Source organism: Kwoniella botswanensis, chromosome 2 (genome assembly GCF_036426115.1).
Source record: "Kwoniella botswanensis chromosome 2, complete sequence".
NCBI classification, from domain to species: Eukaryota; Fungi; Basidiomycota; class Tremellomycetes; order Tremellales; family Cryptococcaceae; genus Kwoniella; species Kwoniella botswanensis.
The window spans coordinates 1,259,091-1,273,279 of NC_088600.1; the positions used below are offsets into that span (position 1 = coordinate 1,259,091).

General features: G+C 42.8%; 5 protein-coding genes across 5 annotated transcripts; 2 read left to right on the top strand and 3 right to left on the bottom strand.

The window, feature by feature from the left end:
* Positions 1-280: 280 nt before the first annotated feature.
* On the top strand, positions 281-1,738 carry L199_007362 (uncharacterized protein; the record flags this gene model as incomplete). The annotated part of the gene is made up of 4 exons (XM_064893053.1): positions 281-620; positions 774-1,186; positions 1,343-1,428; positions 1,543-1,738. The coding sequence occupies 4 exons, from the start codon at positions 281-283 to the stop codon at positions 1,736-1,738; spliced, it is 1,035 nt and encodes a 344-aa protein (XP_064749125.1).
* A 392-nt stretch (positions 1,739-2,130) lies between these two features.
* L199_007363 (uncharacterized protein) lies at positions 2,131-4,615 on the bottom strand (the record flags this gene model as incomplete). Its single annotated transcript, XM_064893054.1, has 13 exons — positions 2,131-2,171; positions 2,244-2,316; positions 2,416-2,536; positions 2,608-2,689; positions 2,742-2,860; positions 2,949-2,962; positions 3,068-3,445; positions 3,529-3,584; positions 3,670-3,714; positions 3,811-3,854; positions 3,975-4,123; positions 4,289-4,301; positions 4,386-4,615. The coding sequence occupies 13 exons, from the start codon at positions 4,613-4,615 to the stop codon at positions 2,131-2,133; spliced, it is 1,365 nt and encodes a 454-aa protein (XP_064749126.1).
* Positions 4,616-5,281: 666 nt separating this feature from the next.
* L199_007364 (uncharacterized protein) lies at positions 5,282-9,448 on the bottom strand (the record flags this gene model as incomplete). The annotated part of the gene is made up of 17 exons (XM_064893055.1): positions 5,282-5,320; positions 5,382-5,556; positions 5,631-5,935; positions 6,039-6,185; positions 6,257-6,380; positions 6,467-6,736; positions 6,793-6,899; positions 6,954-7,132; positions 7,214-7,282; positions 7,358-7,779; positions 7,841-8,012; positions 8,068-8,218; positions 8,282-8,371; positions 8,443-8,696; positions 8,769-9,000; positions 9,059-9,231; positions 9,310-9,448. 17 exons carry the CDS (start codon positions 9,446-9,448, stop codon positions 5,282-5,284), a joined length of 3,048 nt encoding a protein of 1,015 aa, XP_064749127.1.
* Positions 9,449-9,810: 362 nt separating this feature from the next.
* L199_007365 (uncharacterized protein) lies at positions 9,811-11,799 on the top strand (the record flags this gene model as incomplete). The annotated part of the gene is made up of 6 exons (XM_064893056.1): positions 9,811-9,877; positions 9,953-10,069; positions 10,142-10,540; positions 10,657-10,852; positions 10,949-11,088; positions 11,165-11,799. 6 exons carry the CDS (start codon positions 9,811-9,813, stop codon positions 11,797-11,799), a joined length of 1,554 nt encoding a protein of 517 aa, XP_064749128.1.
* Positions 11,800-12,009: 210 nt separating this feature from the next.
* On the bottom strand, positions 12,010-13,921 carry L199_007366 (uncharacterized protein; the record flags this gene model as incomplete). Its single annotated transcript, XM_064893057.1, has 9 exons — positions 12,010-12,290; positions 12,355-12,427; positions 12,517-12,702; positions 12,807-12,961; positions 13,095-13,210; positions 13,263-13,345; positions 13,401-13,566; positions 13,633-13,692; positions 13,767-13,921. The coding sequence occupies 9 exons, from the start codon at positions 13,919-13,921 to the stop codon at positions 12,010-12,012; spliced, it is 1,275 nt and encodes a 424-aa protein (XP_064749129.1).
* Between the last annotated feature and the right edge of the window lie 268 nt (positions 13,922-14,189).

A 14,189-nucleotide genomic window follows, 5' to 3' on the forward strand; every position in this document is an offset into this window, starting at 1 on the left:
GTTGTGTTCTCCCCCTGTGGACATCCAAAGTGGAGGTAGGTCGAGACCTGTAACAAAGGTATCCTAATGGTCATTACAAATCTCTCATGCAAGCGCTGTAGTCAATGTTGATCAGAATTTGTAATGGCATTACGAACCGCACGCTTGGTCCGAAAGTGACCGATCTCGAATTTCAATGTCCAATCGACAAATATCCTCTTGATCGTGAACTCTCATCTCTACAATTCCTTTTCTATCTTACAAAGTACTTTTAACAGACCCATCGAGATTCAGTCACACGATGTCAGCTCTCAGACCGTATTCCCGACCTCACCTCTTCTCACGTGCTATATCCTGTCAACACTTCCCCTGCCGTTATGCCCAGACAGCTTCAGCTTCAGCTTCTTTCGATTCCGAGTCCTCACCATCCTCATCATCATCATCTTCATCAGCTCAATACTCTTATACTCGACGTAAGGCCAACGACGAAAACTCCGATTCCAGAAAAGGTAAAGGACGATCGAACTCGCTTGCCGATACTTATGTGTTTCCCGAGAAGGGCAGACTGGGAGGTCCACCAGATCCTTTTGAGGTGATGGCGCTGGAGAGGGGAGCGACAGAGTCAGAGGTGAAGAAACAATGTGAGTTGGTCCGAGTCACAGGTGATCATGTATGAATTTAGTTATCGGGGTGTCTATATCGATATGGACATCGTCAACCTTGTTACAATTGATCATCTTAAATATATGCACTTTAATCGAGAGTGAAATGCTGATCAACATATATGTCTCTAGATTATAAACTCGCGCTACTCCTTCATCCCGACTCCTCTCACCCTTCCTCATCCCACGACCACTTCTCAACTCTCAATCGAGCCTACACTCTCCTCTCAACTCCATCTTCTCGAAACGCATATCTCAAGACGGGATACGGGTGGAACTCTCTCTCGCAATTTACGCCTAATAGGCCACCGGGCGATTACAGCATGCACGAGGAGATTATGCGTCGTGCGAAAGGTGGAGCATCACAATGGGAGAGAAGATCATATAAAGATAGTAGTCCAGATTGGGGAGGGTTTGATGGTTCAAAAGGATGGAAGAATTTTAATGATCAAACGATGAATTTCGATCAAGGTACTTTTTATAATGGTACGGGAGAAGAGAGGTATATGTCGAATCCTAGATTTTTGTTTGTACTTGGTATAGTGGTGAGTTGAACATCATTTCCCTATCAGATCGATCCTACTGAAGATGGAATGGTTGTTTATTGAGGGGAGAGGCAGGATAACTGGACATCTCAACGGGGAAGACTGAATCGTAAAGAGATAAGGTATCGATAATGATGATCTCTTCTGATTCCACAGGGCTCATCTCTAGCTTGGATGCAATATCATCGACTAGGTTCAGCTACAGAGACGCACCGTGATCTACTAGACAGGCAGAATACAGAGTGAGTAGCATCTAACTTCATATCCATCTACAAATCTATTGCATACGATTCTTCTTTTCCTTCTTTATTATTGCATATGCGAAACAATGCTGATCTCCTCACTTTATCGCATAGCGCATCCCATGCACTAGCTCAGGCCCGATACGAAGCTGCCATCCACGGTAAGACGCGTCGCGAGCAGATACGACGTAGAGTCAGGGAAGCAGAGATAATGAAGGAGTTGGAGAAGATTGAAAATGGACATGGTCATCAGACTCTCGCTATTGCTGCTCCACCATCACATCAATCACAGACAACATCGAATCCATAGATGAGTAGATTACCCATGTATCTTCAGTAGTTGTATGAAACACATGAACGCGGGTCCGATCGGATTAAACTGAATAGGACAGGATCTTGCTTACAACCTATGCATCCGTGTAATTCATCTACAAAAAACAAAACCATCCAGTCATGAAGAAGACTAGAAACATTATATAAACAAATCGAGGATACAATGTGAGAACAATTGGACTATGAATATGGATATGATAAGATGACTCAAACCCGGATGAACAGAAGATGAATTAGAATCGGAAGATGTGGAATTTGATGATGAATAGTTGTGGTTGGTACAAGGGGTACTATACAGGTGAATGCATGACGTGAAGATCAGTATTTCCCGTACGCCAATTAGTAAAATATAAACAGAAGTCAAGCAACTCACCCGTGAGGTTTAGCTGTTATTGGATTAGGTACCCATCCTATACACATTAGAAATAGCTGATGAATAAAGAGGTATTTCACCATAGATGCTGTAGGTAATGTCTGCTCACCATATGTGATGCCAGTCTGCATCGACCAGTCAGAAGCTTGTTCGGTCTTCCAGGTCCATACGACGTAGCCTGACTGTGACATATGAATAATGAAGAATCAGCCATGATTCCCCTCCCGGTCGACCAAATCATTGAATACTCATGATGCATGGTCAGATATGACCACACTCACAGCTTGTTCATACACCCACGATTGGATCTCAAAGCTCCTCGCTAGATAGTCGACGTATTCCGCTGAGAATTTGGCAGGGTCCGAGCCTGTTTTCGCACTACAATCGCCTGGAAATTGCAGTCTGCGATGACCATAAATTTCATCAGATATCGTCACTCGCTTGGCAATAACACACAATGACATGAGGCTTACGGATCAGAAGTTATCAGAGTATTATCGTACCTCGCACCTCTTCCTTTACCGTTTAACCAAAATGCACAATCTGTATTCGCAGCTGCATATATCATTGGCTTTAGTCTTGAAGATCTAAATTGTAGTCGACTTACGAGTCCATTCTCCGACTATCGTCCAATGTATGTTATTTGATTGTCTCAGATAATCGACTTGGCTGCAATACCAACCTAGATTCGCGTTGTATCCCATCGAGAGGAGATTGAGATCGAACCTTTAGTAAGGATCAGAATTGGACAGACCAAGTGTTAGCTGAAAATAAGTCCGATCAACCGCAGGGAATTGTTCATTTTCGAACGTACATTGAGTAGATATGCTATCACACACAACACCAAAACAAACCCAAGACAACTATCAGCAAGAAGAAGAATATCGCGATCCTATCGAATTATCAACAGAAAATCGGCCCGACTCAACTCACAGTATCCATAGCTACATCCCAATAATCAGGATCCATCATGAAATTTTCCCAAACATACAAACCCTGGTACGCTTGATCCAACGCTACCGTCACTCTCTTCCCCTGGGCACTATCCCTTATCCTACTATATGCAGCTTGATAGAAACTCTTGAGGATGTTCACCTCATTAGGGTTGTTTGGAAAAGGTTCATTCATTACTTCAATAGCTATGACTGTATTTTGATATTCATCCTTAACGAATTCACTAGTCATGATCGTTAATGCGTCGAGGGTTCGTTCGATATTCGTATCCTTATAAAACCATTCGCGTACACCTCGAATACCAGAGTTATCCCATGAGTTCTGACCTCCAGGTGCACCGTGCAGGTCGATCATTACCTAGTTGTGACCAAAAGATAGAGAATTTAAAAAGTCAGCTATATGAGATGTAAAGTGATTGTTCATCGAATGGATGATCTCACCTTCAATCCTAGACTTGCTGCCCATGTCACAGCTAGTTTGAGATAGTCATATGCCCCTGTCGATGCAGACCAAAGCTCAGCTATCGGATCATGGATTCGCCATTCACATATATATGGGTGTGTGAAAAAGACATGACTTACCGACTAAATAAGGTTCTCCATTCTGGAGCGGTATGACGGACCAAACTACATCATCATATAATAGTCAGCTATCTATGAAGTCTACCACAATCCTCTTGGATCGGAGAACTAGCTCGAAATCTGGCGACGAGCTTTACTCACATCCAATCTGTATACGTATAGTATTCAACCCTACTGCAGCGATACTACCCGCCATCACGATCAATGGTCAGCTCGGATGAAATTTCTTGTCTTTCATGTTCCTTTCGAGTTCGACCATTTGGCTGAAAATCCAATTTGAATTTAAATTGAAAAAGCAAGCTTACTCTTTCAATTCCTGATATTTGAACCATGTATTCCAGTGATTTCTAATCTCACCCATCGTATCATTCTGATAACTCATATATACGCCGTATGTCCATTCGTCTACTACCCAATCGGGTTTGTCGAGAAACAAGGAAGGTGTGATCCATGGCTGGCCGATCGAAAGCAGCGAGATAGAGTTAAGAAAGGAGACGAGTGAATTTCGGATTGAGTTGAACGGAAGTGGTCATGGTAGATTGCAGATAAAAATGAAACAGGGTTAATTCAAACTCTACGGAGAACCTTTGATTGACAATGATTGATCGACTTTACTCACCTCCAGTACTAACCTATCTCAATCCAATCATTCTCAAGTCAACCGACTCGCTCATCCTCAAAATATCATCATTATCAGAAGTAAGAACCCAACTCACCAGCCACCTATATTCACGCCCCTCATCGGATCATGTCCCCAACTAAACCCTCCTGCAGTACCATTGTTCTGTCTCTTTTCTACCTGGTTGAACCCAGAAAAGTTTACGCGTAATTTCGGCGATCTACCTCTGTAGGATGTAGGAGAGGCGTCGACTTTGATGATGTTGTTGTCGTTGAGGATAGTCAAGATTGATATTATAAGGAATGGTATGGTGTTGAATGACTTCATGGTTGTTGATTGTACATCACGATATTGTTTAGACGTATAGGTACGTGAGATTGTAAGTGGGGCTGATAGAATCTTTCATATATGAATCAAAGCCGAAGTTAAAATCACAGTTAAGTGATATAAACGTTGAAATTCCAACAATAAACGTTGACGTTCAAAGCATGACATTCACGCTCTATCAACGTCCTATCCTGGACTTCTTCTTTTTATGCTTCTTCTTCACACAACCATGTTAATCAACATCATTTGATGGATCGATTTGGTTGTGTTTCGGTGTACCCTATCGTGTATTATCCGTTGAACTCGGTCGATCAAATTCCGAGGTAAAGGTAGGATATTCGTCATTGATTGAATGTTAGGATGTTGGTTCAAGGCCATGCACTAGTTTTTGTACCAAGGGGCAATTAACAGAGTACCCCAAAGATTCCTTATACCTTATCATTGAATGTTAGTATGGGTTGGATGTGGATGTAGATTATAATCCAACTTGAAAAACACCCCGCAGTGATGTCCGTACGAGTAAAGGACGTTGGTTGAATGGGTTTGATCGGAAGTTTTATCGGTTGGTCCCCCAGAAGGTCCAAGCTGAAACCTTGTTCTATGAGTACAAGCGAATTATATATTCATATGTGATGCATACGTATACTTGATGTCAAGTTGAGCAAATTACAAGTCCTCTGAAGACACAGGTCCAACCATGACCATCTACATCAAAACTCATCCTGATCAGTAAACGTACTGCACAGCAGATTGACAGACGACTCACCTTGACTTTACCTCTCTGGGTGTTTTGATCCTTCTCGATGCTGATATCCACCGTGATCTTATCAAATACCGATACACTGATCTCACCTTTACTGCTTGGGATCGTGATCGTGTAGTTCTCAGGATCAAACGTATGTAAATCCTTTTTGAAAGTTATCAAACCTTCTAAACCAAGTCTGCATCACAGATAGATCAGTACAGCTCAATACTCAAATCAATATCACGACGGGAAAAGAGTGGGATCACTCACTTCGACACGAAGACAGCCAAACCATTCTTAAAAGTCCTAATGACAAAAGCCTCTTCCCTACTACTCTTTCCGCTAGTCGCATCTGCATTCCCAGTCTTCTCACCTCTAGCCTTCAATGCCAATCCTACATAAAACTCTACACTGGCTCTACCGGCCATTTGAGCCAACCTATGTCTCTTGTTAACCACATTCAGGGTCTTCTCAACATGCGATTTGGATTGTAAAGATGGGTGTAGAGGGGTGTAATTGATGGCTGCTGCTAATTGTCGGTGGGCTAATACATCCGCATATCGTCGGATTGGGGACTATAAAAAGATACATCAGCATATATACCCATTACCCACCGATTACCTCAAATCGATCTTGATCGTAAGGCAGAAATCGATTGCGAAATGATGTTCAACCTACAGTGAAATGCGTATATATCGGACTAGCCAAACCATAATGGCCATACGTCTCTTTCGAGACACTTCCCGAACAGAAGTACTCGGCAGATAACATACATCTAGTAGCCATGATTCTGACGAGGGTGTTGAACTCAGGTTCTTTGGGATCCTACATGTCACACAAAAGAACAACATCAATAAGCCTCTGTGACATTCGAAGATCAGTATACATTGACTCACAACACAAGCATCTAATGATTTAGCCAAAGCGCCCGAACTGGACACATCCAGCGTCATGTTCTTGCGCTTCTGTAGGATATCTTGTAACGCTTCAAAATTCGTCTTAGGTGGTGGACAATGTCGTCTAAGATCAAGTTCGTCAAGTCGATGTTCAACGGACCAGCGGGTCTGGTTCAAAGAAAAGGGGAATCGCAGACAATGATGACTCACCTTAGAACAGCCGTAGCGGGGAAAGTCTCTTGGATCTTCGCAGCCACACTGATATTCGCTAACAACATGAATTCCTCTACTAAGCTATTCGTTTCCCTCTGTTGTTTCTGTTCGACATCGATTGGTTCAGTACTTTCCGAAGAGTTCAAGTGTATCTTAAGCTCGGGTGATGATAATGACAGAGCACCAGCTTTCATACGACCTTCTTTCAATTTGATGGCGAGCGTGTTTAGTAAACGGATTGATTGGGTCAATGAATCGTTGAGAGATCTACCAAATACCTGTCAGCTCTGCAAATCCGGAGAAAGTACCAGCTTCGAGCTCACTTGTCATCTTTTCGAAGTTGAGCTGCTTCATAGGTGAAAGCTTCCTTGGAAGCGATAACCGATTTGACGAATCGTACTTTAATTATCTCGGCATTTTCGTTCATTTCCTGTTATAACGATCGTGAGTTGACTATATGCGCAGTCTACTTCGAACGACTCACCCAAATCACCGAGAACGCTAATCTTTCGACAAAAGGTCTCAGCGAACAAAGGTTGGTACCGAGTAATGAAGGTAACATATCGATACGCTTGTCGACGAGATAGACCGTAGTTCCTCGAGAAGCAGCTTCGGAATCCATTGGGTTGTCGGGATGTACAAAGTGCGATACATCGGCGATGTCTGGTCAAGTTCGTTGTCAGCTAGGAAGCTCGCATGATGCCACGAACTGCTCGAAACTCAGCTGATGAGATTCATACTCACGAACACCAGCTTCGATATTACCATTAGGCAATCTCCTAGCATGCAACGCATCATCTATATCTTGACAACCTATGAACCGGTGAATAAAGGAATCAGCATGTTGTTCGTACGATGGGAAGTGACGGTCAGCTGAAAACAACGTACCTGGAGGATCAATACTACAAACAATCAAATCTCTCAAATCCTCTCTATCTCTCCATTCCAGATTTTCCGCTGCTTTAGGAGGTACCTTCCACTGATCTCCTTCTTCAGGTAAACAGTTTAGAATTGCTTTACCAAACGGTCTATACGGAACTTCGTATTCCAACAACAGACTCTCCTGTTCAGCTTCTTTTGATTCTACTTTACCTAACGATCTGACGAAATGACCATCGGGATATCTAGAGTTGACAGACCATGAGTCTATAGTGACGAGGATTTTTTGGTCGATGAGAGATGGTGCTTGACGGGTACGTAATCTGATACGAGGTAAGGAGGTTGATAAGGGTGTGGCGAATACGGTTTGTTGAGAAAGAGATGTTAGGGCTGCTTCGGATAATGAGGATCGATCGAGGTGGCATACATAACTATTTGAAGCGCCAAGATGAGCACAGTGTCTTCTTTCATAAGAAGAAGGGTCCAACTCACGCTCGCCAATTTCTCTTGACTACGCCTACTACTCTACCAGTCGGTAAGATGTCCTTGGGTTTCCGCTTGGTCTCTTCATCAACATCCATCTTTTCTGCTTTTGACTTTTCGATCTCTTTCTCAGCAAGTCCAGGTGATTCGTCATCATCTGCATCATCGTCTCGAAGGGCCACTGAGGTCCAAGTCAGCTGTGGAGTCATACCACAGAGAAGGGGAAATCAGCTTACAATCTTGATCTACAACTTCCGTTCCAGGCGCCTTCCATTCTGATTCAGGTAAGATCTCCACTACTACTACATCACCATTGACAGATCGGTTCATGGCCTCCCGTCCAACGAGCAATACAGGCTTATTGAGACCAGGAACGTTGACGGTACCCTAAAGTTGAAAGAATATTGTGAGCCGTTACGATCAAAAATCAGAGGTACATCATAAGCTCACTTCTAAATAATTATATTGATTAGCATTGAAATGCCCTTGATGGTATCTTCCAGTCTTAACACCAGCAAGTAAAGTATCTTGAGGTAGATACTAGAATGATAATACCGCGATGGTCAGCTGCTCCGTCAACCTTACCACCAAGTAGTTCGTTCAACACTGACATCTTGATAGATCCTCTTTCCTTTCTTGTCCCCTACCGAGACTTCATCCACACCTCCAACGACCAGATCGACCAATCTTTCTCTTTCTTCACCTAGCATTCCATCTACATAATCCCTAGCTGAGATTGCCAGTAATCCCTCTCCATCCGCAATCTCTCTACTCCGTCTATCATCGGTAAGCAAGATGAGTTTTGGGAATTTCGAAGTTGATTGTGAGAGATGAGAAGGGTAGAAATGTAACGTTTGTCGAATAGCTATATATAATGAATCACAATGAACCTATAAGCTTGTTTCTCCTACTTGGTGTAATGAAAATGCCAACTCGCCTCGATCATTTTTATCGTTTATGCTTTCTTTATCTTGGTCTTCTCCTTCTTTCGGTAACGTAGCAGTTTCACGCCTTTCCTCATTCCACCATACCCATATACACCTATCTTCATCTTGTATGACCTGTTGCAATCTGTTATATAAAGGTAATGATCGATGTCTGGTTTCCCTCATTGTAGTCGAAGGTATGATGAGTGGTAGAGAAGGTGGTAAAGCAGTGAGAAGATCGATCTGCGCGAAAGAAGGAAATAAGCTGGATATTACTTTCACAGCATGATCGAGAGCTTACCTGATGTAATACTATATTCGTATCTATTACTAACCATTGTCCATCACCATATTTGGTATGCTGGGTATAACCTTTGGTTGGTAAGACAGGTCGATATCCTGGGAAGTCTACACATAATTTACATCCCTCGAATCCACATGGTATATCATCTCGTAGATATCTTTCTCTTAAGACTATATATCAATATATCAGCTGTATTCTATTTCGATACCCAGATGGACAGCTGATGAGAAGGTATGGGCATCACATACTGTTCAGAACCTTTCCTCTAGCAGTCTTCTTCAGAAACTTATTCTGAGCTAAGGGGACATCTGCTCGAGCCCTTTTGAGGATCGTGATAGGTGGATGAGGTTTCGATGAGCTCGGAAGAGCCGTTGTAGCTGATGCCATTTTGCGAAGCCTCCAGTTGACTGCTTCTACTCCGATAGTCTGTGACACTTGAGCAGTCTAGTCCAACTGAGTATAGATAGGTGGATCAGTCAGCTTGTGAATCGTGAATTGCAGGTTGAACCGTCGAGATGGAGGCAAGAAATGACAGAACACAAAGGGGTTGATCGAAAATATCATTTATTTGATGATCCCATTTTAAATATCCTTTGGGTCACGTGGTGATATGACGTCCACGTCCGAAAGTCAACCCAGCTCAAGTCCACTACTACTCGAGTACCACTTATACTGCGCTGACTTACATCTAGTACAACCAAATACCCAGAAGCAAAGCAAAGCAATTCAGCATCAGAGCATTCGTCAGCATGGCACCTCCCGTAAAGCAGCCAGAGAAGCTGAGAATAGGTTTCATACATCCTGACCTCGGTATAGGTGAGCCCGACTCCGATAGCTATCCATCCATCCTAAATACGTTTCATAAACTGATTAGTTGCTGTCACATTACAGGCGGCGCAGAGAGGTTGGTAGTGGACGCTGCTGTATCATTGCAGAATCTAGGCCATGAAGTGGTGATGTTCACTTCGAGACATGATCCCAAGAGGTGTTTCGAGGAGACAAGGGATGGTAAGTGATCATACCATCTTTCGTCACCTGGAATGCAAATGAGATTTATCGCTGATATGGTACGGTATGTAGGTACACTCAAGGTACACGTCTTGGGCTCATCAATCCCTCGTTCTCTCACCTCTACTGTTCCATTAACGATAGTATTTTCAATCCTTCGTTCATTACTCTTATCGATCCTCTTGATCCTTTCTATTCATTGGCCAGAACCAGCTGTATTCTTTAATCCGCTCGCACCATTAAAACCATTCGACGTATTTATAGTAGATCAACAATCAGTTTCTATCCCCCTGATCAGACTCATGACAGGTACGAGGGTTGTATTTTATTGTCATTTCCCCGATAAACTCTTATCAGGTGGATGGGAGATAAATATCGATGAAAATGAGAAGAAAGTGGAAAGAAAGAAGACAGGATTGTTAAAGAGGTTATATAGATGGCCTATTGATAAGTTGGAGGAATTCACTACTGGTATGTCCACTGATCATCATCACACACTTTCATGCCCTCCCACGCGAAGAAAAACTATCGTTGTTTTCTGCCAAAGTATGACTGATATTTCAATCGTGTATGTATATGTTGAATAGGTCAATCAGATATAATCTTATCCAACTCGAATTTTACCTCTGGAGTATATTCCAAAGTATTTCCATCATTGGCCAAAAGACCTCCAAGGGTAGTTTATCCCTGTATAGATGTAGATAATTACCAAACATCCACGCAGAAGAAAGGAAAGGGAAAAGGCAAGGAAAAGGTTGATCCGGAGATTGTATTGATCGCGTCGTGAGTTATCAACTATCTTCCCAGTAACTCCAGCGTCAAGCCACAATGTTCGATATTGAGAAAAACCAAGTGATACATCCGCTGATAATTGCGAAGTGATCGACCAACATTGCTTTCATTCAATCGATTCGAAGCTAAGAAGAATGTCGCTCTAGCTATCAGAAGTTTCGCAAAGCTCAGAGATGATGGATTGGTATCTGATGATGAATTTGACAATCTGAGATTAGTGCTTGGAGGTGAACATCCGTCCTACCTTTATATCATTTTTTGTCCCCTAAGCTAATCCAATTCAATGCAATGCTTCATAAATAGGTGGATACGACAAAGATGAACTTGATAACCTCACCACACTCAAAAACCTCGAAACACTATGTAACGAACTATCCCTTCGACATCATACCATCTCATCTACCGATCCTATCCCAATCCCACCAATGTACAACACTCAAGTTTTGTTCATCTTGAATTTCACTAACAAACAAAGAAGTCATCTATTGACTTCCTCAAATACAAGAGGATTGTTATATACTCCTTCGAATGAACATTTCGGTATAGTCCCATTAGAAGCTATGTCATGCGGCATTCCGGTCCTGGCTGTAAATTCAGGTGGTCCAACAGAAACTATCATAGATTACGAACAGAACCCTGACGAAGGTACGGGATTCCTCGAATCACCTAATCCAACGGAATGGTCAAAAGCCCTTTCGGTACTGTTGCATCTATCCGACCAAGATCGCGAAACTATTTCGAAATCTGCTAGGAAGAGAGTAGAAGATAAGTTCAGTTTGAACACTTTGGGTAAAGAGTTGGAAGTAGCTTCGAGGGATGCTATTGCCATGGGAAATATAAATGAGGTGTTAGGTGATATCTTGATTTGGGCAAGTGCGGGGTTGATTGCGTTTGCGGCTTTGGGTTTGGCGGTAACGATTTATGTGTTGAACGAGTAGAGTAGGTCGATCGCGTAATTTGGGTATGTATAGATATGATACAAATCATGGATGAATTGATCCGCTGTGATTTGGAAGATATCCATGATATTCCAGATTCTTCCCACTTGGACTCGTAGGAGTTGTCTTGATACAGTTGATATACCTTAGCTCTGCTCATTGAGTGCTGTTCCATAGCGAGTATTCACTTTGTCCAAATAATCCTTCAGATTATGCTGGTGCAGTACTCAATTCGTTATTGGTAGTATCTCGTCCTGCTTGACCATTCATCGACCATATTCGCAAAGTCGCATCGAAGGGTCGAGGATACCCCCTTTGTACACCGGAAGTTGCACGATCTTCAGAACCACTTTCATCTTCCGATTCCTCTTCAGATTCACTGGACGCAGACTCATCGTCATCTTCATATTCATTCTGAAGATGTTTTCTCGATCCCGAACAGGTGAGTAAGAGCGGTTGGAAAGGGTGAAACTGGACTGATCCAACGGCATCTATCCCACACATCCTATACCATTAGCTAAACAAATTTCGTAGATATAAGTAATGTTTACATACCTTGATGTAGTTTCTCTTCGAATATAGGTTTTATGTCCATAGTACTGATATCCCAGATTCTCACCATTCCAGTCTATGTCAAATCAAACGACATACAATTAGTAGAAAGTACAATTTCAGTGACTGAAAGATGCATTGAAGGATTAGAGCATCGAGGCCCACCTCATCACCAGATGATAAATATCTTCCCCACGGATCCACGTCAAACCCAATCCTCTGATTGGTTGAACCACTCCTCTCGAAAGATGAAAGAGGAGCAGATAAATCACGGGTATCGTATATCTGTATACTCGATGAACGCCTCGAGGAGATGAACATGATAGTTGGATTGAGAGCATGCCAGCCGATCTATCTCAGGATCAGTATATCGCTCTGTATATGATTAATCGGATATCGTCAAAATGTCATGGAAGGGGAATATATGATAAAGAGAAACGGGAGGCGAAACTCACCTGTGTCACGCCACCACCTACCAACCCCTCGACATGTGCTAAAGGGGTAGAACCCGTATCTTCCGAATATAACGATACAGAACTTGAACTGGAGTATGTACCAGCTGCGAATGTTCCTGAGTGATCTGGACAAAATGATAGAGCTGATATGATGCCTATTCAAGCATTTCAGGATCAGATCAGCTTCACTGTATATTCCAACAGGTGTAAAGATACGGTAAAGTTCTCAAATAATTGGAGACGGGCAATAGTTGGACAGCAAGGTCGGTATGATCAGATATGACATACCTTTCTGTCCGCCTTTCTCTTTCTTGGCATAAATCAATTTCAACCTTTCGCCTTGATCGTACCCAGGCGAAGAGATATCAAATACCTCGATGGAGTTCTCACACCCACAGTATAATCTACTACCTCGTCAGCGATTTGGGAGACCAGATGAAATAGACAACAGCTCACTTTGTACCGGTATGATTGAAAGCCAGACTATGAGGGGCGATGAATCTCTCTCGATGATCGATAATTGGATAGCTTGCTCGTACCTACAGCCGCATGATCAGTCAGCTGGAAGATAATTCAGCGCTATGAGCTATTCACTCTTCCATCAGTTCCGTCTATCAATCTGACCGGTGTATCCCTTATCGAAGCCACGAAGCAAAACGTCTCTGGTGTGGAAAGGGTAGCAGAGGGATACCATAATGTCGAGTGAATGGCATCAGGCTGGTGGAACGATCGAGTCTCGAAGGAAGAATCATCGTTGACTCTGTAGTGAGATGATTTCGTCAGCTACGTCGGGTCTGCATTAATGGTACAACAAAAGGTAATTCACGTATGTATTCGTATGGTCCTATCTTCGGTAGTCGATAGGGTAGCTGAACCGTCCATGCACCTATACACGCCACGTATATCAGTACGACAATCTCGACTCGCACCCTATAGGAGGAAAGATAGGATATGACATACCATCTGGCAGACCTCCAGAAATTCCCTTTGACTTCGGCTTCGAACTCTCTCGCGTCTAACCTGATCGAAGAAGCGGGGTTTTTTTCGAAATCATATACCGGTGCAGAAGGCCATTGCTGAGATGCAGCTGCTTCTGCTGAGGTGAGCTCTTCCATTGAGCGATGTTTTGAGCTTGCAATGAAGAAAGAAGGAGAAAGAGAAGCAGAAGCAAGTTGATGTACCGAGACCGAGTTGTGTTTTGGTTTACCTCCACTCTTGTTTCCTTTGGTTGATTTTACTTTTAGGTCCGAGCAAATCACTCGTGATCCTATTCTGTATCTTCACCTCTCCTTAGACTTCAATTAGATTTACATACTCTATTCGACCCTCCCTACCCAACAGCCAGCATCTCGAAATCAAAACCAGCAGATAGGTGTAGCTACA